Source organism: Acipenser ruthenus, chromosome 25 (genome assembly GCF_902713425.1).
Source record: "Acipenser ruthenus chromosome 25, fAciRut3.2 maternal haplotype, whole genome shotgun sequence".
Lineage (NCBI taxonomy): Eukaryota > Metazoa > Chordata > Actinopteri > Acipenseriformes > Acipenseridae > Acipenser > Acipenser ruthenus.
Window position 1 is genome coordinate 20,551,748 of NC_081213.1, and position 24,399 is coordinate 20,576,146.

The 24,399-nt window shown below is 37.1% G+C and overlaps 3 protein-coding genes across 3 annotated transcripts; 2 read left to right on the forward strand and 1 right to left on the reverse strand.

Moving 5' to 3' along the window:
- The first annotated feature begins 1,090 nt into the window (after positions 1-1,090).
- On the forward strand, positions 1,091-5,749 carry LOC117413724 (caveolin-2-like). Its single transcript, XM_034023015.2, has 3 exons — positions 1,091-1,371; positions 2,884-3,071; positions 4,325-5,749. The coding sequence occupies exons 1-3, from the start codon at positions 1,225-1,227 to the stop codon at positions 4,473-4,475; spliced, it is 486 nt and encodes a 161-aa protein (XP_033878906.1). The 5' UTR covers positions 1,091-1,224; the 3' UTR covers positions 4,476-5,749.
- Positions 5,750-8,220: 2,471 nt separating this feature from the next.
- On the forward strand, positions 8,221-10,587 carry LOC117964070 (caveolin-3-like). The gene is made up of 2 exons (XM_034906365.2): positions 8,221-8,489; positions 9,907-10,587. The coding sequence occupies exons 1-2, from the start codon at positions 8,379-8,381 to the stop codon at positions 10,246-10,248; spliced, it is 453 nt and encodes a 150-aa protein (XP_034762256.2). The 5' UTR covers positions 8,221-8,378; the 3' UTR covers positions 10,249-10,587.
- A 456-nt stretch (positions 10,588-11,043) lies between these two features.
- Positions 11,044-15,755, reverse strand: LOC117413777 (isotocin receptor-like). The gene is made up of 2 exons (XM_034023094.3): positions 14,674-15,755; positions 11,044-12,381 (listed from the first exon to the last, which is right to left on the reverse strand). The coding sequence occupies exons 1-2, from the start codon at positions 15,584-15,586 to the stop codon at positions 12,155-12,157; spliced, it is 1,140 nt and encodes a 379-aa protein (XP_033878985.3). The 5' UTR covers positions 15,587-15,755; the 3' UTR covers positions 11,044-12,154.
- Between the last annotated feature and the right edge of the window lie 8,644 nt (positions 15,756-24,399).

The following is a 24,399-nucleotide window of genomic DNA, read 5'->3' on the forward strand; positions in this document are numbered from 1 at the left end:
TGGTCCTTTTAATTGTGTTCTGTGAACCCTAAGCAGATAGGGTCATATTTCTACTTAAGCCAGTACTGTATTCGCACACTGCTGGATACTTTTGCAGAGGGAGCTTCTTATTTACGTGGAAGTTATCACAGATTTGAACATATTTTAAATACTTTGCTTGATTGCTAACTGTCCATTGACTGTGATGGTGGACTTAAAGTAATTATAGCTAACAAAGTTACTCAGCTTTCAAATGTGCAGTTTTGAAAGAAACAATGTGCAAACATATATTTTCATTTTAAAACAAGATATCTGGTACTACTTTAGGTTAAAGGAAACTCTCAGTTTCTATGCCTTATTCTTGGGTTATCTGTTTGCATTTGTATTTCCTGAGTCATTTAACCTAAGCAGTGTATTCAACGTATGTTACTGGCTGAAAGCATGTCAATCAATAGGGGAAGCAGCTGATTGGTTGTTGACAGGAAAAAGGGTGGGGAAAATTACACTGTCCAGGTGAAATGACCCAGGAAGTATAGAACAGTGAAAAAGCATAGAATCCAAAGTTTTTTTTTTAACCAAGTTTAGTAGCAGATATCATGTTTTGTAAGGAAAGTACATGTTTGCTATAACATGTGTTTCTTTCAAAACTGCACACTTGAGACCTATAAAAAGAATAAATGTGACTGGTGGAGAGTTTTCATAGAATTATTTTGTTAACTACAATTACTTTAAAAAGAAATGACAAAATGTAATTCTCAAATTAATACTTTTAGTTAAAATATATTTAGGGACATTACTCTCTATGAAATCCTCAAATAATCAAACATGAGTATACGAATATAGGCAAAAGTCTGCAAAAGGGAGAGGTGTTAAGATAACCGGTTTCCACTCGAGGTTCCCCTACAATGTTGCTCTTCATTAACAAGTTCATCTTTCCATTAGCACATGAGCACTGCATCCCATATTTGAACAGTGAAATGTGCCACCTAGGTTTGAGTAACCTGTTTATTGAACTGTCAGTCTGATAATGCTGGGCAGCCATCCACTGGGCCTGCTTGGACATTCCGTGAGTGGGAGGTCACTGTCTTAATATACACCCCAACAGATGCTGAAGACAGGCTGCCTCAAACAAAGAGAGTTTTTGGTTTACATGCATTTGGAGTTTCCAGTGTTAACATCTCAGACCTCTTGGATACATTGCTGTACAGTGTTGGCCTCCCTCCTTCATCTCTGCAGGTTGTAACTATGATTAAGGAGGACGGTATAGAAGAAATTAAGATCGATCTTGGGGGAGAAGAGCAGCAGAATGAGGACAATTCTGCCCTCCCTCAAAATGAAACCATCCCATTGGTGGAGAACCGGGACCCCAAAGGAGTTAATGCACATTTGAGGGTAAGTTTAACAATAAGCCTCATGTGTCTCTTTAGATATGCAGAATGTTCACCCCACTTTTTATAAAAGGAAGAAAAACAAATGTACAAAACCAGCTGCCCTAAGTATGCTTAGAAGCTCTAAAATCAATTACAGTGGGTTACACATTCTGCGATGTTCCAGCTCCTCGATTAATGGATCTTAACATTGGCATTCAGTTTCAACATCTTCATCTCTGAAACATTAACAGGGAGGACTATTCAGTACCATCTATTTGAAATGGTGGTAAACATTTGGCACATTCACTAAAACTTGCTTAATATAATTACTTGTTTAAACAAACCTTGACACTAAAACAGTTACATTTCTTTATTTAAAAATAGGTTGAGGAACAGTACTGTATTATTATTATGATTTTATTTTATGAATAAGACTTACTGTAAGAGCCAGTAAACTTTTCAATACCAATATCTTATTAAATAAGGTGACATTTCAAGCTAGTATTCATAAAAGTACATTTTAGTGTGTGTAAAGAGTATTCTTTATCTTTCTAATCATGTTTCTTTGTTCAGGTTTATAAGCCCCTTGAGGCTATTTACTGTTCTATCACTCCTTGTCAATTCAATTCACTTCTTGTTATCAGTGATATGCAGCAGTGCCACATTTGAAGACCGGTACTTTTCTTTCCCTTCATATATACATTCTCTGTACACAGGTATAAATAGACCCTCCATACAAAATAGCAACATACACAATAACGTATTGTGCTATTAACTAACAGTGTGTGGCTCCACCCTTTGCTTTATGTATGGCTGTCACTCATGGTGGCGTCCAGTGGATTAGGGAGCCATGCGTTGTTGAGGGATTTTGTTCCACCCCTTGTTGACTACAGTCTCAAGCTCAGCAGTATTTCAGAGGTTCATGTCTATCTGGATGGATCGGACTGGATTAAAGTTAGGAGATTGGTTTGCCCAAAGCAGGCATCTTATGTCTGTCTGAGCCTCTCTTTCCGTTGTTGTTGACTGAGCAAGCCCTGTGTGCAAGAGTACCATCATCCTTAACTGCTGGCTAAATGAGTCCCCTACCTGAGAATTGGTAGAACAAATAAAAAATGTGTCACGGATTTTGGCAGAACTTACGACAGTTGAAATGGTAGAGATACTTATAACAGTTGACATTGAAATGCCTGTAGTTTCTACCAGCAATCATTTGTCAAAGCCTTACGAGATCGTAATGAGAAGGTCTGTATGGATGAGTGGCTACGCTTGTTTTTTTTTTTTTTTTTTTAAACAATTACAACAGAGTTTTTTTTTTTGTTTGTTTTGTTTTTTTACCAGCTATGCCAAACATACTGTTAGCAACTGCTGTAAAGGCATGTCAGTATCCTTAACTCAGTGTAGAGGCAGAATCCCAATTTTCAGGTTCACCTTGTACTCAACTCAGGGTTTGTTACAATAGTTTGCTACAATAAACATGTGCTATTCAGCAGTTTCCCCAGCAGTTAGTATTAATGTGTTTTTTCTCTGTTTTCAGGTGACTTTTGAAGATGTGATAGCCGAACCCCAGTCGATCCACAGCTTTGACAAGGTGTGGCTCTGGAGTCATGCCTTGTTTGAAGTCTCCAGACTCTGGTTCTACAGAATAATCTCCCTCATCCTCGCTGTTCCTGTTTCTTTAATCGCTGGAATTCTGTTAGCCATACTAAGCTGCCTTCACATTTGGTATGTCTGCCCCAAAATGCTACCTATTGTGAATTATGAGGAAACATCTTTGCCTTTTATTTTTTGATTAAACCGGCATATTTTAGGTTAACCAGTTACGAAATGAGCCACTTTGTAGGAGGGTTGAGTATTGAGATTTTGATCCTGTTTGGAATGTGGGAAATAGATATTGGAGACATTATGAAAAAAAATCTGGTACAACATTTATTCTTGGTATGGTGTATAGAAATGTTATCTCTGTCTCTCTCTTTGTTTCATGACTTTCATAACTCCTGCCTAATTTGTTTGTCTGGTCTCACATTTCTCTCCAAATCTGAATCCTAAATACACCCTAATTCACTGTGGTTCAGACTTCGGGTTTGTACACACCTATTATGTTTAACATCTTTAGTCATATAGTTAAATCAAGTCATATAGTTATAGCAATTACCAGGGTCATATTATTACATGATTAATGTAGACACCCATACTATGCACCCTGAAACTACATTTTAAAATGACCCTTTATTTATGTCCAACTCAGCCATCAACATGAAACAATGCTTGTTGGTCATTTGTTGCTACTTTTCTGCATTCAGTGAATGTTTGATAATTGCAGCTGGTGTCTTTGTCATGTCAAGTCATGGGATAGATTAAGGGTAGGAGCAGTTACGTCTTTGTTTTTTCCCCATTAAAATAATGGTAATTGTATTCAACTGGTACTGAAATATTCCGCTGTTCAGATCCATTCATTATCTGTTCTCTACATTGTGTCAGTGTGCCACACAGATAGCAATATAATTTCTGCAGAGTATATATATACCATCAGCTTTATAGCAAATTAGATTAACTGAAAAACACATACGACAAAGCTAGGTGTACTTTGAAATGCAAAAACTACAGTTATAGCTAAAAGACTCGCTGTCTAAAAATGTTTTTCATGTTTCATTAAATTCAAGCTGATGTATTAGGGAGTAAGGTTAATGATGCATAGTGTCAATGTTTATCTGGCTTTCTGAAACAGTGCATTTTCACTGTTAATGCACAAAGCCATGTTCAGAGCCAAGAAAACAATTCAAACATTCATGTGATGCATGGTGGCGGGCTGATAGTTAATAGGGGGAATTCAGGGAGATTTAGGTTCTTCACACTGGAACATAAAAAATCATATCAAACAAAAACACTATAGCTACATGTTTGTTACATTCACTATTACAGGGTACTGTAAGTGGGGTATGTACTGTTCTTATTGTGTATTCATGCTTAATTTTCAGGTGTGTGATGCCATGTGTCAGAGTCTTCCTGATCAACATGCCTTCCATTCAGACAATCTGGGGATCAATTTTAGACACCGCCATCTCACCATTCTTCAGGAGTATGGGGAAATGTTGCAGTACCATCAATGTACACCTGTCTCGTGACTGAAATCCTAGATCACCTGTTAGTTTGACTGGGGAACAATCCCTGGACTACATTAACAATACTGCCTCTCTCAGCAGGCAATGCTCTGGCTCCAACAACACTTTGTAAATGGCAATAGCACAGTAAGATATATAAAAGCTTCTGTTTGAATGTATTGATGGTTTTAATTATTGATTTAAACTAAAAAAATGCAAGTTTAAAAACAACCAAAACACATGTTTCACTCATTCATAAGTACAAATAATAGAGTGGGACCCTTGGCGTCAATGTGGTAACGAAATGTGTTAAGTTGGAATAAAGGGCTGTGTTCATGTAGCATCACTATGACCGTCCTATGCATTTACTGGTACATTCTTGGTACATTATTTCTTTAGGAGTACAGCCTAAAAAGAAAAGGTACTTCTTTAGATCTAGCTAATACTCCACCATTATAATTATTCTCACTGTAGCTCATGGAGTCATTGATAATGAAGTTCCTAATAATAGCCAGAGCTACTAATGGCAATACCAAAATAGAAGCAGGCCAAATGAACCTTTCTTTCTCCAAGATAATGATATCCTTCAAATAAAGCTGCTTGAACAGGGGAGTAGGATCATGAAGAACAAAAAAACTAAAGAGGACAAAGTGCAATCTGTGTCTATCAAGGGCACTATAGTTGTATAGAAAAGTATTTTCATTAAAATAACAATGCTTGTTAGAGAGTAGAGATAATGACGCTCGGCGTAGCATAGTGTCAATGTTTATCTGAAGCAGTGCATTTTCTTTGTTGAGCTGCAGTACACAGCCAAGGATAGCATTGTGACGTGCAAATGCTTAGTGGAAGGCTGCTACCTAGTAGATGCTGTGCATTTTGGGAAATGTGAGCTCCTACACTGTATTTCTTAGACAGGTGTTATTAAAAATAACTTGACATACTTTCTTAAGTTGTGAGTCATATCGAACAAAAAAGCTCTGTAGTTTCACATTTCATACATCAATTATTACATGAATTTAGGCAGAGATATACTCAAACCATGTTCTGGAAGGTGTGGGATACATTAGCGTTCTAGTGCATCCTCCTTCTGGAATTTCACGAATTGAAGACACAAGGTTAACCATAGATACTGCAAATAAACACCAATGCGGCTCTATTTCAAAACCACACTCTTCATATTGAGTACATGTAAATGTAAATTTGAACATCCTGGTATAATTGTATTTATACAATGCTTATCTTTTAAATGCTGTGGATTCAACCATTCAACATTAACAATATCAATAAAGGGTACATAACATACACGTTGGCAATATTGTATGAACCCTTTGTCAACACTTGTTTGAGCTGTTTCTTACATTGAAACCACTGCGTTTGGTGCTCCTTGGATTTCCCACCTTTCGACATAAAGCACGTCTATCCCACAGTCCTTTATTAGCAGTTTATATTGATTTGTGTGAATTTAAACATCAAAGTATTATTTTAACGAAGTCTCCATTATATTCAGGAGCTTTCAAGTCAGTACATATTATGAACTGGCCGTCAGACGAGCCAAACAATTCTATTTGGGTAGACTTTAGTAGCTGTGCAGCAGAACTGCATCATCACATACTGTACAGGTTCAGGGATCACATAACACCAGGAATATTCATATTATTAATCATGACACCCAAGCCACTGAACTCATGAAGAAAAAAAAATCCTCAAAATGTGAAGTAGCATTGTGTTTTATGATAATGGAAATGCAGTCATTTAATCAGTATCTAGGCCTATCTACCACAGTACATTTGCTGGGTAATTTTCCAGTTTACCCATTTGCTTCTCACATGTACAGTATATACTTAATACATTAAACTTTGCTGTGCTCTTCTCGTGGTATACTGCAGTAAACGTTTTCACAAAATCTGTAATGAAAACGAGGTTAGCAGCATTCAATGTTTTGCCTGTGTCTTGGTAATCTCTACAATATATTACTGCCACAACATTCTACAGTTATAGTGCCGTTAAAGGAATGCTAATCCCTTTCTCATCTCTTATCAGCACTAGCAACACACTGTTCACTTCTCACTTGTGTACAATCTTTTGGTTCCAGAATGCATTTAATATTTCCATCACAATACAAGACATAATGTTACTGGCACTGGTTAGCACTTCTTTAAACTATAGTCACAGTATTTTAATGCACTTGCACATCAGTGAAATATATTTGGTAATGTGGACCTTATTAATGCACACAGTACTCTGGGGTGTGGTTAGAATTTATAATTGAACTTCCCTTTTAAAATACTGTACATTTGTTCTGATAAAATGATGGACCATGGGGTTTGGTTAACTGATAAGGTTAAATAAGGAATCACAGCCATTTCAGAAATGTCACGCCATCATCTATTTTGGTGGGTTTATTGGAGCATGCCCAGTACCTCCTAGCACCCTGCTGTCAAAGGTTCTTTAATTGGTTCTTTAAAAAACAGCCATTCGTTCTAACCATGTGGAACCCTTAGAACATTTCAAATACGTAAACAAAAAAGATACTTGATGCTGTTCTGTGGTGAACATTGGGGAATCCCCTGCACAAGTGTCACCGTATATTACTTGTATCCTAGACTATGCCACCTGGTGGGGGCTAGTAAGCAGCAGGACTCACTGGGAGGGTACTCCCACTGACAGTATTATACAGGGCCAAGTTTATAACCAGGTAGGTGTCACAATAATAAAGTGCTTAAGAAAAAACTTTCAAAGTGTCTTCAAACAAAAATATCAAAAATAAATAATAATAACAACAAAAAAAAAACACACCATGCACACAAAAGCTAATAAGCAAGTTAGTCAGAAGGGTGAAACAAGCAGTGGGTGAAGTTGCAAGGTTAGACTGACTCATATCTTTTGTCCCACTGCAGCCTTTGCCTATCTTGATTTGAGCATGAAGGACAATGTTTATCTTGTTAAGAAGTGGAAAATACACAACATATGTGGCAAATCTTACTTACATTCTTTATTTGAGGCTTGGTAAATATTGCCTTTCTGGATAAAGGAGAAAAAAAACACAGATAACTGTGGAAATCCCTCAACACAACTGCACTGCCAGTTTTTAAAGAGGCACGGGCAGAAACTGAGTGGCACTCGTTTTTGGAAGATTGTGAATGGGCCCATAGAGGCTTAGCAAGCCTCTCCTGCCAAACAGAATGAGACAGCTGCTAGTCCTACATTACCTTCTCATTCCCTTGAACTACACAAATAGCACATATCAGTACTATAAATAGCTTATATTCAACTTCATATAGAACAGTTTTATAAAGTTGTGGGAAATATACACTACCCACCAATGCATATTCACTCAGTTTGATCACTTTATAAGTACATATTGTTTTGCTTTTGTATTTCAGGCTCTGTATTGCTGGGTTAAGTTATATGAAGTAGCCAACCAGTGTAATAAACAAGGCAAGAGAAGCAGGTCATTTCCTGCACTAAAGCAATAGGTGAAGGGATGAAGTTTAATTTATACAGTTTGCTGATATATAGTTTACTTATATATGGGACTTGAACTGCATACTGTGCAATGCTTATGTAGGGAAACAATTATTGACCCTTTACAAAGCTGGCAAGACGCTAAAGGCAATTACAGAAGAATGATCCGACAGCGGTCTGTGAAATTTAACACAAGCTTGGCTTCCCCTTTAAGAAATGCTTTTGGTCTCAGTGTGAGGTATGATCTCCATGCTGGCCTGGGACTGCCATGCCCAATTTTGACAAGGGGGCTCTTACTGTCTGAGGCAGCTGTCCACTGGTATTTAGGGTGGGGTATTGCTTGGAAGGGGCCATCAGAGAGCTCCGACAACTTCACATAAACTTCTTTCGATTGTTTCATTCCCTTGACTTGAACAAGCGCTGAGGCCAGTCTCTCCTGGTCTCAGTTAAAGATATTACAGAAACCATGGAACAGCAGTATCCTAGCAACGAGAAGAAAATAGTGAGAGACAGCCACACCAAAGAGATTGACTTGATAAACAGAGACCCAAAGCAGATCAATGAAGATGTCATAAAGGTACACTTTCAACTTTTGGAATTTATTTTAAAAGCATGTTCAATTTACTGAAGGTATAACAGAATATGGTGTAAAAACTCAAAAAAGTGATATGCTACTACAGTTAGCTTTATACATAATAACCTACACTCAGGAAATGTATTATTGTTATATAGTGTGATGGCAATTCATGGAAATGAATGTGTATTGTCTGTTATATTGGATTTACATAGCAATTGCATGCCAGCTTCTGCTTTCTCTCTTGTAAATGAGCTGTTGTTTTTGAATGAGCTGGTTTTAATTGAATATAGTTGAAACTCCATTGCTAGTAAAGAAAAGTAAACTTGTAGTATGCGACCGTATTGTGAATTGCAGGTCAAGATGGGGAGCAATAGTTTTTATTATCAAGTTATTCAATTTTTGTAATGTTCTCTCCTATATATACTGTGTAAAGCTGATATTGAAAATAAACCACATTTTAAATCCCTGTAAAAGCGGGTTCCAAACAATGAAAAAGGGAGATGGTTATCCAGAACATACAGTTCTGCAGTAACTGCTAACTTAATGAAAAATGACATCACAGTGATCTATTTAAAAACACAAGCTGAGCCCTTAAAATATCTGCAAAGATTTCAGTCACGCCAACTAACTCAAGCACCTCAGGAAAATTTGGACTGGTTCCCACGTGGTATTTAGACTGCTGGTTAGTGTTGCTTAAATGTAGTTTTCAAAATTAACATCCCATCATCTCATTTTAAAGATTTCAGCTAAGTGGAATTTGAACTGTCATTTTGAAGTATACTGCATTTACTGTATCTGTCTATAATTCCTAATGCATGTTTTGGATTAAATGACAGTAAAACGTACACACACGGTACAGTCCCTGCGGTTTTATTTTATATTACATTTGATTGTACTTTGAGAACAGGAAAAGAAAAACAAACAAAACAGATCGAAATTCTTATCATTCATGGTAGGCTACAAAATATCTCAATTTTCAGTACTACCATTTAATAATTGGTCAAAACTCAAATACTTATCCATTATCCCAGTTCTAGATTAAGAAGGTATTAGCTTCAGTGTGGTTAAAGAACAGATAATATAGACTGTATTTGATAATCGTCATCTTATTCCAGCAGTGGCAGATGTTGATTGATAACGGATCATTTTCTTTGCACCCCACCTGCTGGATATTTCATGTTAATGCACAATAACTTTGTTTTATTTTACTTGAAACAATGTATTAATTGCCCATGAGACTACAAAGTGGTATGCAATTCAATATGTTAACATACCATTATTTAGCAGGTTTCATTCGAAGCACAATTCATTCTATAGGGTGATGCAAAACTTTTGGCCATAGCTGTAGTATGTAATACTAAAAACTAGGTTAGAAATTGAAATATTGTATTTAATTGAACTTTATTTTCCCATGCAGGTGGATTTTGAAGATGTTATTGCTGAGCCAGATGGCACCCACAGTCTGGATGGAGTGTGGAAAGTGAGTTACACCACCTTCACTGTCTCCAAGTACTGGTGCTACAGAGTGCTGTCTGCTATCTTCGGCATCCCCATGGCCCTGATTTGGGGATTCCTGTTTGCTTGCATCTCTTTCTGCCACGTCTGGGCTGTGGTGCCGTGTATTAAGAGCTACATGATTGAAATCCAGTGTGTCAGCAGGATCTACTCCCTCTGCATCCAAACCTTCTGCGACCCCTTCTACGAGGCCCTGGGCAAAGTCTTCAGCAGCATTCGTGTTGCTCTGCGCAAAGAGGTTTAACCAGCCCCTCACACATCACCTGGATGGATCAGATTCTGAGCTCAGGGGTCACGTTTTGTTGACAGCTGCTCTGCTTACAACCTTGGGACTAGAACACTGTGATCCAGTAGAAAAGGAAAACCAAAAATCAGATCATAATAGCGATAATATACTCTATAGAGGGCATCACTGCTAAATCATACCAGGTAATGCCCACTGCATGATGTATTGCTACTCTATTTAAGTATGGTACACTATATTCCACTTCATATGGTTAATTGTTCATTATGTGTAATAATGTTTTTGTTTTTTTAATTCTTAAAACAGCTTCTTTAAAAAAATAAAATTCTATGGTCTTTCTGTAAGGTTCATTTTTGTGTGTCAACTGGGGATGTAAAAACAGTGTACTAGTAACAGAATAATATTTATATGGAGAAAAAGACAAAAAATGACTGCAGTGGATAAAAGAGAGCACTTATTAAAACTGATTTATGGACTATCAATATACCTTGGTGTGTGTGTGTATGCTTGTCAGTCATTGCAGTTGGACCTTGGCAGCCTGGAATTGTATTGCACATATTGCATGAGCCATAGCTTTCCTACCATTATCAACAAGCACTATTTACTATGTTTAGGCTACCTAAGTACTACAGCCACTCAGCTACATTATCCCAAATAATAAAGTACTATAATAATACTACTAATAATACTAATAATAGTAATAATAAGAATTCTCCACAGTAGTATATTTGATCTTGACTATGAGCTTTAAAAGTACTGCAGTATAGTGTACAGAGATCTGTTTGCCACAAATTTGAATCATTAACATATATTCCTTCCCTGGTAAATTGCTAATTTAGCAACAAAACAATAATCAAAAGCACATCACAGTGTAAAAAGGACAAATACAATTTATTCACAATAAATATCGCAATATAACAATTTGCTTTATACAGAATTCAACAAAATGCAAACAAAAATGTCTAAACTGTGCGCTCCCAAATCCAGTTTGTAAAGAAAATCTCAGGTTTGACAAATAAGACATACCCAAACAGCAACACTGATATCTTAAAAGTAAAACTGACAGCAATTTTGAACTACATCAACTGACAGTTGCTTGATCTACTTAGTAATACTGTTACACGATCTATAAAAATATGTATAAGGTTCTTGCATCTCAAAAACATACAAAGCTGGGAAATGTTTTATAGATGTGCATTTGCTTATTTGCTCCCAAAAAAATGGCCTGCTTTAAATATCCTCATTTTCAGTTTTAATATCAGCACAATGTTTTGCATTTAGGGTGCTTTGCAGAGTCCTGATATTCCTAATCATTCAAGGCGATGCCATTCATTTTACTTCCTTGGGATTTTATATCAGAGAAAAACAAAAATACAATTGCCTTGGTCATATTTACAAGTTACTGGTGAAGATGGAGTGTGACAGATAATTATCACAACACCATTTGTCGCCTGGTTGTTCCTCTTCCTATTAAAACCATTTTGGTCTTTTAACCAGCACCATGGCAAAAAAGATCACACGGATTGCCTCAGTTTTAAGGTTGCCAGGTGGCATCATAGTATACTTCACAAACATGTATAAGGTCAGAAGGGATCAAGGTTCATATCTCTGGTGTTCTATTTCCACTTGTGTGACTCCCTGTTATCACATAGCTCTGTTTCAAAGTTGATTAGTTTGAATGAAGCTAATCAACAAAAATCTGTCTTTATTAAAGGAAAGATTTATTCAAAACAAACTTGCATATAGCATTTGCACATTTCCAGTACTCCGTGGGGTTCACAAATTGAATTTCAACTTATAATATATATATACACACACACACAAACCTTCATATATTTAAAAAGTAGTGCTGTAATCATGAAAATAGTCCAGATAAAAAGGGGCTGGTATAGTAAGTGCCTTGTGATCACGTTGTTGAGGTCTGCGTGATGCTTCTCATGTACATGGAGGAGTTGCTCTTGCGGCTGGCGTTGAGGTCACAGCTGCGCTGGGAGGATTTCAGGTAGTTGCTCGAGCAGCACAGGAATCGCTGGACCATGTCTTGGAATAAGTGCCCGGCGAAGAACATGTATATCCAAGGGTTACAACAGCTGTTCAGACTCGCCAGCAGCATTGCGATGATGAAGGCTGCCGCTAACAGAAGGAGAAAGACAAAAGATAATCACAGGATAAACTTTGAAGCACAAATCACCTCTCTAATTGTACAGTATATCTTTATTAATTTTGTGGTGTTCCAGCTTTACTGCCGTAAAACAGACTGTCATAAGCCCAAAAAGCCAGTTAATTAGCCTCAACACTAAAACTGTATTAAAAAAAAAAAAAAAATACAGGATCACTGTCTACTTTTACAATATATAAGTGGCTGCTTATGATGATAACAGACAGGCCAGGCCAATACAGTATATGTCTAACTGTTTAGTTAACACTGAGCATTCTAGTTGTATACAGGCACTCTATAATTATCTAGTGTGATAAGAATGGAAAACATTTCTGGTGTTGGGCACACAGGTGCAAGTGAACACACAAAAGGACAGGAGCAGGCAGAGTTTTTGTGCAGAAAAAAAATGTATGCTTCACCATGGTTAGCATTTGTAATGCAACTTTTAAAATGCTAATCCTGTCCTTTTTTATATCGGTAGATTGGTGTAGTGTAGTGGATGGAAAAAGTATGATATTTCAAAAACAACCACACACACACAAAATAAGAGCGCCACAGAATGAATAATATGATTCAGATGGCAGCGCTTGTCATAGTTCAAAATGAACTAATCACACCAAATCAGGGCGCCATTTTAGGCTACAGTAAAGAGACTACACTAGCAAATTGACATTTCCTAAATTAGTTCAAGATCTATAGTGCTGCCATGGGTTCTGTATTTATCCTTGTGTCCCTGCATAGTAAGAGGTTCTTTACTGGCTGGCTGTCACATATAATACTGCTCTGTCCAGAGATGCTGAAACTAGGGGTGTTGGGGGTGCGGTAGCAGCCCCTGGATTGAAGTGCTGTGCATCTGCTTCCATCATACACAGGGGTTACAGTTTTGTTCAATGGCTTTCAGCACCCCCTCTATAAAAATTGTTCCAGCACCACTGGTTCTGTCCATATATAACCGCGAGCAGAACTCTTGCTATAAAAATATATGGAACTTCAACATGGAGTTCCTCTTGTCACCAGAAGATGGTGCTAAAGTCCTTTTCAATTTCTGGACTGTGGGACTGGCCCCAAGAATAAAATATTTTTCTTTTAACAAAACCAATCATTCCAGGATGAAATTGTGGCGGCTACAAAAATACCACTGTACAGACACCTGTGGGAGAAACATCAGAGAAGGACTGATGCCTGGCATCTTTAAGTGTGTAGTTTAAAAAACGCTTGTAGGAAATAAGTCTCAGTGATCTATTGCAGATCTGAACTCATCTTGGACAAGGCAAGAGATGCAATAACAGAAAAAAAAACAGGCATATGAAAAATGAATGTGAGAGATGGCAATCTGCTTCTTCATCGCTTATAGGTTTATATAAAAAGGACAGTCAGTTTGATGCAGTACCTTTAACCGAAGTGGTATATTAAGGGTAGTCTCTCCACAAGATAATATTCCTGCCTTCCCAAAGGCAGTACTGACTCAGGGTACTGGACAAGTGTTATTAACCACAATGGTCTGTTTTGCACCTCACAATACAACAGGTGGATGAAAAGAAGACACGATCAGCACTAAGCTGACACATGCCCAGGCTTTATTAGCTTACTGGGTGCTGTTTATTGGAGTGATTTAAGATTGAATTATTTTCATCCCGGATACACCTGCAGTCGTAATTGGTGTTACTACTTTATTTGTAGGGATTTTTTCATAGTTTCAATAGGTTTGCGTTTAATGTAATTTCAAAGTGGTTACGAAGTTGACAGTTCCGGACCAAGCAATATTGTCTATGTTCCGGAATTTGTGTGCAACTTCTATGTACAAGGGTCTGGTTTGATAGAACAGATCAGGAAATCCTTACAGTGTACCAGCCAAATTCTTGGTGAGTACGCTCTATAATAACACCAATGTACTTTAAAACCATTTGAAGATCATTTTAGTCACATCACTTTTTAAAGGTTATGTTATGTTACAGTCGCACGTTTATTTCATACAGGTTGGCTAATTTAAACACTAAATGAAAATGTTTTTGCAGAGCTCTCAGTTCTACAAAATACAATGCGTACTTCCGGCAAAAAAAAAAAAATGCTCTAGCACTACAAAAAAGATACAGTAGCTGCCAATGTTCAACTGTCAGCTCTCTTTGAACCATTTTCTTTTTTTTCTCTACTTGAATTCTTTAATTTAACCAAAGGTACAATTAATTCTGGCGTTACCTTTCTTCGTGTTCATATGCATTGCATTAAGATAATGAAGTGCACTTAATTTTTGATAAAGAAAGACATACCTTCTCTCGGAGCTTCAGGGTCCCACACAGACCACATCTGCACGAAGAAAAAAGGAGCCCAGCACACAACATAAGCCAAAACTATAACAAAAGTCATTTTAACTGTTCTGATTTTGGCTTTGGAGATAAGCTTCACGCTGCTCACTCGGGAAAGGACGGTCTTGGACGTGAGGGTTACATTTTGGACTTTCCTGGTTTTTAACTTAAGGTTTTGCCAGATTGTAAAGCTGATCAAGCCGTAGCAAACGCTCAGTATGGCCACTGGTATGATATAGATTGTAATGCTGATCCACGTTACATACGCCTTGGCTCCCCATGGCTGAATGAAGTCCCCCCAGCAGTCATAAACACCGGGGCCCAACTCCTTCAATGAAAAAATATAAACTTGAGGAATGCTCAACATAAGACTGAGGACCCAAGAAGAAATCACATACAAACGATCAGTTCGTCTGTGTAAAGACCGCAAAGGCTGGCATACCGCCAAACACCTGTCTATGGACATTAAAACAAGCATATAGGTGGATGCAAACATCCCGACCACTTGCAGGTACTTCACCGTCCTGCAGAGAAAATCGGATCCATAAAACCTAAAGGTGATGTCCCAGATGAGCTGCGGTAGGACTTGAAATACAGCCACCACCAGATCCGCGATGCTGAGATGCTTCATGAAAAAGTACATGCGAGACTGCTTTTGTTTAGTTGTGTGGACGGCCAGGAGCACACACAGGTTGCCAGCCAATGCGAGCAGCAGCACCAAGGCCAGCACCGCCACCTCGACTTTGGCCACCTGTTCATTCCGCAGCAGCGGGTTCACGGTGGTGTTCACCGCGTCTGTGGTGTTTTCCAGGCTTGAGTTTTCCAAGGACACGTTCATGGAGCGCAGATCGGGATCTGTAAAGGGAATGCCCTCCATCACGTTTAGGACTTTTGCGTTATCACCACGATAATTCTGCAGCTTGGTGTGTAGTTATGAGCTCTCTTTTTCATCCAAATGTTTCAGATTCCGGTGCGGATTTTTTTCTTCTTCTTCAGATATAATGTAAAAAAATAAATTATTAAAAAGAGGTATTTTCTTTTGGCTTGACTTTTTTTTTTTTTTTTTTTTTTTTTTTTTGCCACACCAAATTTTTAATCCGTTCTTCCTAAGAAATATTCAGTCCAGAAATTACAAGGAACATCTAAGGAGAACAAATTGTATAATATCAATTAATATAACTGATTTTTAAAAGTTCTAACGGAAACATGTTATAATCTAAAAAAAACATTAAAAAGTTAGAACCCACGAAAACAGTTAAGTTAATTAAACTACCGTTCAACATGTTAACAGTAATACAAAACATTGATGCTTTAATGTGAATAAACTAGATCATCGGGATAACAAAGAAACGGAAAACAAGCATCCCAAAAGTGAAATTACAACAGATATTATTATTATTATTATTATTATTATTATTATTATTATTATTATTATTATTATTATTATTATTATTATATTTTTGGTACTATACATGTTGTTGCATTAATTTATACATATTAATAATTTTCCAAAGCAGACGTTTAAAAAGGCATACCTCGTTTTATTTTGCAGCAAAGATCAATACAATACAATTTCCAATATATATATATATATATATATAGTTATTGTCCTCTTAGCTCTTTCTCTATTCATAAGGTTGCATTAAAAAGTAGGCCTATTGGTTGGTTAATCCGGTGAAGAGTAGTTTTCACTCACAGTAATCCAGGGAATACTGCTGCAGTGTTTGGAGTAGCGCAATATATGCCCCGTGTCTTGATATTTATACTGCTACTATGTCTTGGAGAAGATTAAGCGGTTACATGATGTTACATATTTCCGCCACCAGGCGGAACTCTGCGCACTGGAAACACATGTCTCTTGCTGCATGTGGTAACAATTTCAGATGTTTGATTTGTTACAAGTAGGGTTAAACAACAGGTTTATAAATGAGCATTGGGACTTTTAACGTCGTCATGCAATACTTAAAGGAAATATCAGGAAACCAGTGCCTTTGCACACATTGGTTATAAAAAAAATTAATTGATTGCTACCTGGACTAAAGGAGAGTAACGCATAAACATTCCAAAACATAAACTTGGATTACATTGGAATGAGCCCCTACCTCTATAAACCATCCCGTACCGCATTCCAATTCTATGCAATGCAGGACACCGATGGATTAAAACATTTTAGTGCTGCACGATAAATACCAAATTAGCCATTATAATATATATATATATATATATATATATATATATATATATATATATATATATATATATATATATATATATATATATATAAAAATTATAAGAAGTGGGGGGAAAAAACTAACAAAAATACCTCATTGATGTAGTTGCTAAATGTCAAACTGTGAATGTCCTCCCAAGAATGGAAGCTCTCTTAAATTATTTTCTATTCCACAGGAAAAGAGAGAGAAGCTGTGCTTATGGGCCTTGTGCTAACATAACATTATTCAGCAGGTTTCATTCGACTTTATGAAGCACAATGTGTTAATTCTATAGGGTGATGCAAAACTTTTGACTATAGCTGTACAGTATTCCTTGGCAATACATCATGAAGGCAGTATGTGTTTGTTTTTCTTTTCATAAGGACATATATATATATATATATATATATATATATATATATATATATATATATATATATATATATATATATATATATATATATATATATATATATACAGATGTGCTCAAATTTGTTGGTACCCTTACAGCTCATTGAAATAATGCTTCATTCCTCCTGAAAAGTGATGAAATTATAAGCTATTTTATCATGTATACTTGCATGCCTTTGCTATGTCATAGAATAAAGCAAAGAAGCTGTGAAAAGAGATGAATTATTGCTTATTCTACAAAGATATTCTAAAATGGCCTGGACACATTTGTTGGTACCCCTTAGAAAAGATAATAAATAATTGGATTATAGTGATATTTCAAACTAATTAGTTTCTTTAATTAGTATCACACATGTCTCCAATCTTGTAATTAGTCATTCAGCCTATTTAAATGGAGAAAAGTAGTCACTGTGCTGTTTGGTATCATTGTGTGCACCATACTGAACATGGACCAGAGAAAGCAAAGGAGAGAGTTGTCTGAGGAGATCAGAAAGAAAATAATAGACAAGCATGGTAAAGGTAAAGGCTACAAGACCATCTCCAAGCAGCTTGATGTTCCTATGACAACAGTTGCAAATATTATTAAGAAGTATAAGGTCCATGGAACTGTAGCCAACCTCCCTGGGCGCGGGCGCAAGAGGAAAATTGACCCCAGATTGAACAGAAGGATAATGCGAATGGTAGAAAAAGAACCAAGGATAACTGCCAAAGAGATACAAGCTGAACTCCAAGGTGAAGGTACGTCAGTTTCTGATCGCACCATCCGTCGCTTTTTGAGTGAAAGTGGGCTCCATGGAAAAAGACCCAGGAGGACTCCACTTTTGAAAGAAAAACATAAAAAAGCCAGACTGGAATTTGCTAAAATGCATATTGACAAGCCACAATCCTTCTGGGAGAATGTCCTTTGGACAGATGAGTCAAAACTGGGGCTTTTTGGCAAGTCACATCAGCTCTATGTTCACAAACAAAAAATGAAGCTTTCAAAGAAAAGAACACCATACCTACAGTGAAACATGGAGGAGGCTCGGTTATGTTTTGGGGCTGCTTTGCTGCGCCTGGCACAGGGTGCCTTGAATCTGTGCAGGGCACAATGAAATCTCAAGACTATCAAGGCATTCTGGAGCGAAATGTACTGCCCAGTGTCAGAAAGCTCTGTCTCAGTCGCAGGTCATGGGTCATCCAACAGGATAATGACCCAAAACACACAGCTAAAAGCACCCAAGAATGGATAAGAACAAAACATTGGACTATTCTGAAGTGGCCTTCTATGAGTCCTGATCTGAATCCTATCGAACATCTATGGAAAGAGCTGAAACTTGCAGTCTGGAGAAGGAACCCACAAACCTGAGACAGCTGGAGCAGTTTGCTCAGGAAGAGTGGGCCAAACTACCTGTTAACAGGTGCAGAAGTCTCATTGAGAGCTACAGAAAACGTTTGATTGCAGTGATTGCCTCTAAGGGTTGTGCAACAAAATGTACTGTACTACAAGTTCCCGATCCTGTCCAGCAGCATTAGTCCATGCGGATCTTTAATGTCTCCAAAGTGATATCTTATCTAATGAGGAGAATATCCAACAGCCCATGTTCCCCATGCTTGGGCATTGGTGGAGAGTGTACTGAGGAGAGAACAAGCTTTCTTCAACAACCTTTCTGATGAGGTCAAACTTACAGCTGTGTTATATCAGCCTTCTGTGCTTCCGGACACTTTATTAGGTCCCTCACCCACACTCACATCCTTTGCATTGTGTATCCCCACCGAGCTGAATATCTACTCTGAAAGTTTAATTCAAAATTACAATGCAATTGTCTGTGGTACAAGGCTCATTTTCCTTGGCCAGTACAATCGCAGACTCTACTCCTGTAAGAAATGGCGCACAAGCCACAAGACACCTTTGTACGTCTCGTGGAGTCTGTGCCATGACTTCAGGCCGTAATTGAGATATTACCAATATTGGATGTGGCCAGTGAGTGTATGTATTTATCATTGGTGCAGTGTGCGTTGACTTTTTAAATGTTGTATCTGTATTGTAAGTGAGAAAGCACTTCACCAGTCTGAAACTCAGACAGCATATCAAGCAGAGTGTGTGTTTTCATACACAGCAATAGAAGACTTTTTAATCAGAAGCCACAGCTCATAAATCCAAATGATACCTTGTAAGACCTCGGCTGTGGAGTGGATGTAATGTAATGTAATATTATAATCTTGACGCAATAGTGCTTGGCAAAATGCAGCTCCATTACCGTGTGATTAATGTGTTTTGAATTTGCTTCCAATTTAATATGACGGGTGATGAGGAGCAGAGACCTTTTCACCTGCTGTATTAAAGTCACGTTTGCTGTCAGTACTGGGCCACTGCAGTTCATTAAGTCTGCTAGATGATAAGTAATACGTACCTACCATTTACCATACACAGAATGAAGAGCGGGAGCCTTAATCAAACCTTCCATTATTTCCAATTCCAATTTGTTTACAGCCTGTTAAAAGAGTTTGATCAACTTGCACAATGGAATACAAAATCAGATGCCAGTATATGAGGCATGGTTATTAGACTGATCGTGTCATAAGAAGCAAAGCCAGTCTGAGTTTTCCTTATGGCCATTTAAGTTCTTTAAATATTTAGATGCTCCTTTTCTTTGATTCATTAAATGAGTATCTCCATGGTTACCTCCAAACGAATGTCCTCTCATGTCAAAGCAGTGCATCGGTCTCACTCCATGTCTGTCTGTATATCCTCCCCCTTTACTTTCACCCTCACAGCTGAGACCAGTGTAAAATATAGACAATGCTGTCCACATATTTGCTGGTGCTGTTTGAATGTTTAATTTTTTTTTCTAGATATGGGGCTCAATTTTATTGATGTGAACAGCGGTCGATCTACAAAAGCATTGTCATATAAATAACTGAAACATGAACCTTCCTGATATTTTAATATTTCTACAGGGAGAAATACATTAAAAAAATGTACATGCACAGTTGGATGTTGTGGTTTCCTAAACTCAAGCCTGTCAGTTTGTTTAATATTTAAACTGCAGCAGTATACATTATTTAAAGTTTAAACTGTGGTATCATAAGCTTTAGAGCTCAGATCACCCTTCAATGGCACTGTGTCTCGTTTAGGGATTTGGGAGTTTTAACGTGAAAAGCATAGCGGATTCAGTTTACATGAGGGGAGCATTAGAAATGCTTAAAAAAGCACTCGTTAAAGCAGGAAATGGGTAACCTAGGAGAGTATTTCGGAGAAAAGCTGCTTCTCTTTGTTTGCTAATTTCAAGCCAAAATCAAGAACAGACTCTTTGACCCATAAACATGAGGCAAAAGTTGTTTTTATTCCTGCAGCAGAGACAGCATCTGCATTGGCAGGTCTCAACCTTATTGAAATGTTCCAGTAAGGTACCAGATTTGAAGACTGCAGTTTTAACTATTTTTTTTTAAGTTTATTTGAATGATTATTGTATTCTTACAAACCATTTCTCCCATAAAAAAATAATTTTCAGCTGAGTGGGTATGCTTCTTACTTATTTGTAAGCACCACGAAGCTTGCTCAATGATCTGTCATTGTTGGATTCGCTAGGGTGCTGCTTTTTGAAAAGGCATTGGATTTGTGACCTTTAACAAACAAGCTCCCTTGAAGTGTTTCATGCTGTTTCTATACATATCTGAAGTGTGACTAGGCAAAGATGTATACAGTATACAGTATTTTACTCCCAGAGATTTAGATGGGCAAGTTTTGCCCCTTGTGAATTTCAGTACTGCAGGTAAATTACTGTTGTTGCATTTTACTAAGCACCATTGTGGTTTAATTTGGAAAGCGAAATTACTAGTTTGACATTTACATTTTAGACAATATCTTTTTTGTTTTACCGTTTTAAACAGTGATGTTGTCCAAACTACCAGCAGCTCTTACACAAATGATACAGCTTTTTAATAGAAGATAGAGCTTTGAAAATCATGGATTGATTTATTAGAGGATATCTGACAAAGATAAACATATCTGGGACAGATAATAACAGATTATTTCTGATTGGTGTAGTGATCATGCTTCACTCCTAAAACTACATTATGAAACACAATTATATATATATATGGGTGTTGAGAAATCGATTTTTCAACGCCAACTGCTTCATAACTTTTTTTTGATCTGGGATTCCTATTGCAGCAGTTTACTTCTGAAGCTAATGCTCTTAGCCCCCAATTCACAAATGGTTGAGTTCAAAGATTGCTGTTTGTATAATGAATTGAGATTTGTACAATGTGTATTTCTGTACTAATGTATTAAACATTTAAATGACTCGTTTCTTGGCCTCTGTTTTAACTTGGATTTGCTTTTAGAAAGATGCAATTCATTGTTCTAGCTAATAATGATTTTCAGAGGCCTCCCAGGACTCCCATCTAAATGATATTGATATCTCAAGGGTCTTTCTCAGTAAAACAATCTTCCATAAACAAGTTTGGCAATAAATTAAGTGACTTTATTGATTTTATTTCACTTTACTGGGCAGTGTGCCTTTTAGCAGCTAACAATAATACTTAAAATTGACAAGTATGTAGATAACAGACACCCCTGCCACCACTGTAAATTCAAAATTAGAACTATGAGGATGATGAAAAAGTGAATGATCATGACATATCAACAGTACGGTATGTACAGAGTAGAATAGAATAAGGATTAGAAATGACATTTTTAACCACAATGATTCTCTACTGCAGGGATCTCCAACCCTGGTCCTGAGAGCCCCAATCCTGCAGGTTTTCTAGGTGTCTATACAGCATCAATAGCTAAAGATATGGAACACCTGTTAATCTTGACTAATTCAGCCAATAATTGGTGCAATTAAGTAACTGAGAGCTCGGTTGAAATGAAAACCAGAAGACCCTGTAGCTTTCCAGGACGGGGTTTGGAGACCCCTGCTCTTGCGTTACAGTATTAAAAAATGTAAGCGTGACATACAGATATATATCAATGAACGCAGACGGACAACTCCAAATATCCCCAGAATTGGATACTCTCAATAACTTCTGCAAAAAATGTTTCATGACAATTGAATAGGCTGTTCTCCAGAACAAAATACAACACCTAAAAAATTAAATATCAGCGTGAATGCTGTAAATTTCAAAGCATTACTCATTATGGCAGTTTATAATATAAATTGCTCAGCAATGTCTTTTGATAAATGAATAGAATTGCAGTACAGTACCATGCTGTTTTGTAGTCCTGGGAAATATAAGTATGTGAAGCTCCTGCCCCTCACTGGGTTTGTGCTTAAGGCGCTGAAGAATTCACTGAGCAAACCATCAACCTAATGCATCTGCAGTGCCGTTTACAATGACTCAGAGCAAAACAAACACAGGGATTAGCGGGGTCGTTTTCAACGTTATGCTCGGCGGCTGCAAACTAACTAGAAACCTATTTAAAAGTATTCCAGATTATAGAGGATTATAAATCATGCCAAAATCAACACACTCAGGTTTGACATTCACAGCTTTGCTAAATAAATATTAATACGACTCCCTATGTTGACCATTTTAAAGTTTGCAACTAGCCAGTACTGTCTTCAGTTTCCAGTCCTTAAAAGTAAAGCATTATATTAACAGAAAGAGTAGTGAAAAAGTTCGATCATGACTTTACAAATTAACCTTGGGTTTTCAGTTTGATACATTAGCTATGGCATCTGGATAGGAGGCTCTAAGATAATCATTTTGTGTCAAGTCAACAACATGTCTAATGTAACCTGAGTTTAGCTCAAGGAAAATGACAGGTTCATTGAGTAGTTGGAACTGAACACGAATAATTTCAGTTTCATTAGTTCCTTGGGAGTTCTTAGAATTTCTGGAATGGAATTAGAAAGAAATCCAGTTAGGCTCAGTAATCCAAAGAAAACTGAGGAAAAATGTAGAAGCAACCAGATTTTTTGAAATTGTACCTCAGGCACAATAAATAAATAAATAAATAAATAAATAAATAAACAAACATACACTGCTGTGCAAGCCTTAGAAGTTGCATTTTCCTACTCTGATGCATTATGAGCATCAACAATTTACTCAAAGCCTCCACTAGAGTTTTCCACTATTATAACAACCTTGACTTGCATAAAGAAGGAAAAACATTTCCAAGGTGTATCCGAAGCATAATCAACAAGTACAGAGAAACATCATCAGTAATTGACAAACAGAGGACTGGAAGATCCAAAAAGCTGTCTAACAAGGATGAGCAATACTTAAGGATAATATCCTTAAGGAATAGAAAGAAGACAAGCGTTGAATTGACAACAGAACTGGCAGAAGGCACAGGTGTTGTTGTCCATTAAATCAACAGTACGAAGGTCACTCTTGAAATCAGGACTTAAAGGATGTGTTGCAGTAAGAATATCTCTGTTAAGAAAGGGGAACAAGACTAAAAGGCTAAAATATGCACAAGAACACAGAAATTGGACTATGGAACAATGGTCAAAGGTGTTTTGGACTGTTGATGGATGGACAACGACACCTGTGCCTTCTGCCAGTTTTGTTGTCAATTCAATGCTGGTCTTCTTTCTAATTGTTGATGCTCAGAATGCAGAATAGAAAAATTGCAACATCTAAGACTTTTGCACAGCAGTGTACATATGCAGGCATGCAGACTAACAGAAAACTAATAGTTTAGCTTTCCTAGAAAGAGGAAAATCATGTGAAACTGAAGTATCAGTCTTGTCAACAGATGGAAATCAAATTAAGGCTTGATTACAAATACACTGTACATCTAAATTACTGGCATTAGAAAGGGAGATTAATAAATCAATATTTTTCAATTAATTTATGTAATTCTATGAAGCATAAAAACATGATATATACTTGTACAGTTTTTATTTACTTTAGTTTAACATGCTGCTTAATAAATATGTTGCAGGTTGCTGGTATGGTTTTACTGCAGTACAAAAAATATGTATTTTAACCCTTCTAGATATGGAACACGTCAATTAGTTTTATATTGTAGCTAAGTATCAAACTGAGGATGTAACTTTCCTTGCTGGAATGTCTTTGCTTTAACCCAGAGATAAAGCCAGCCTTTGTGATGTCATTATAGAAAACACTT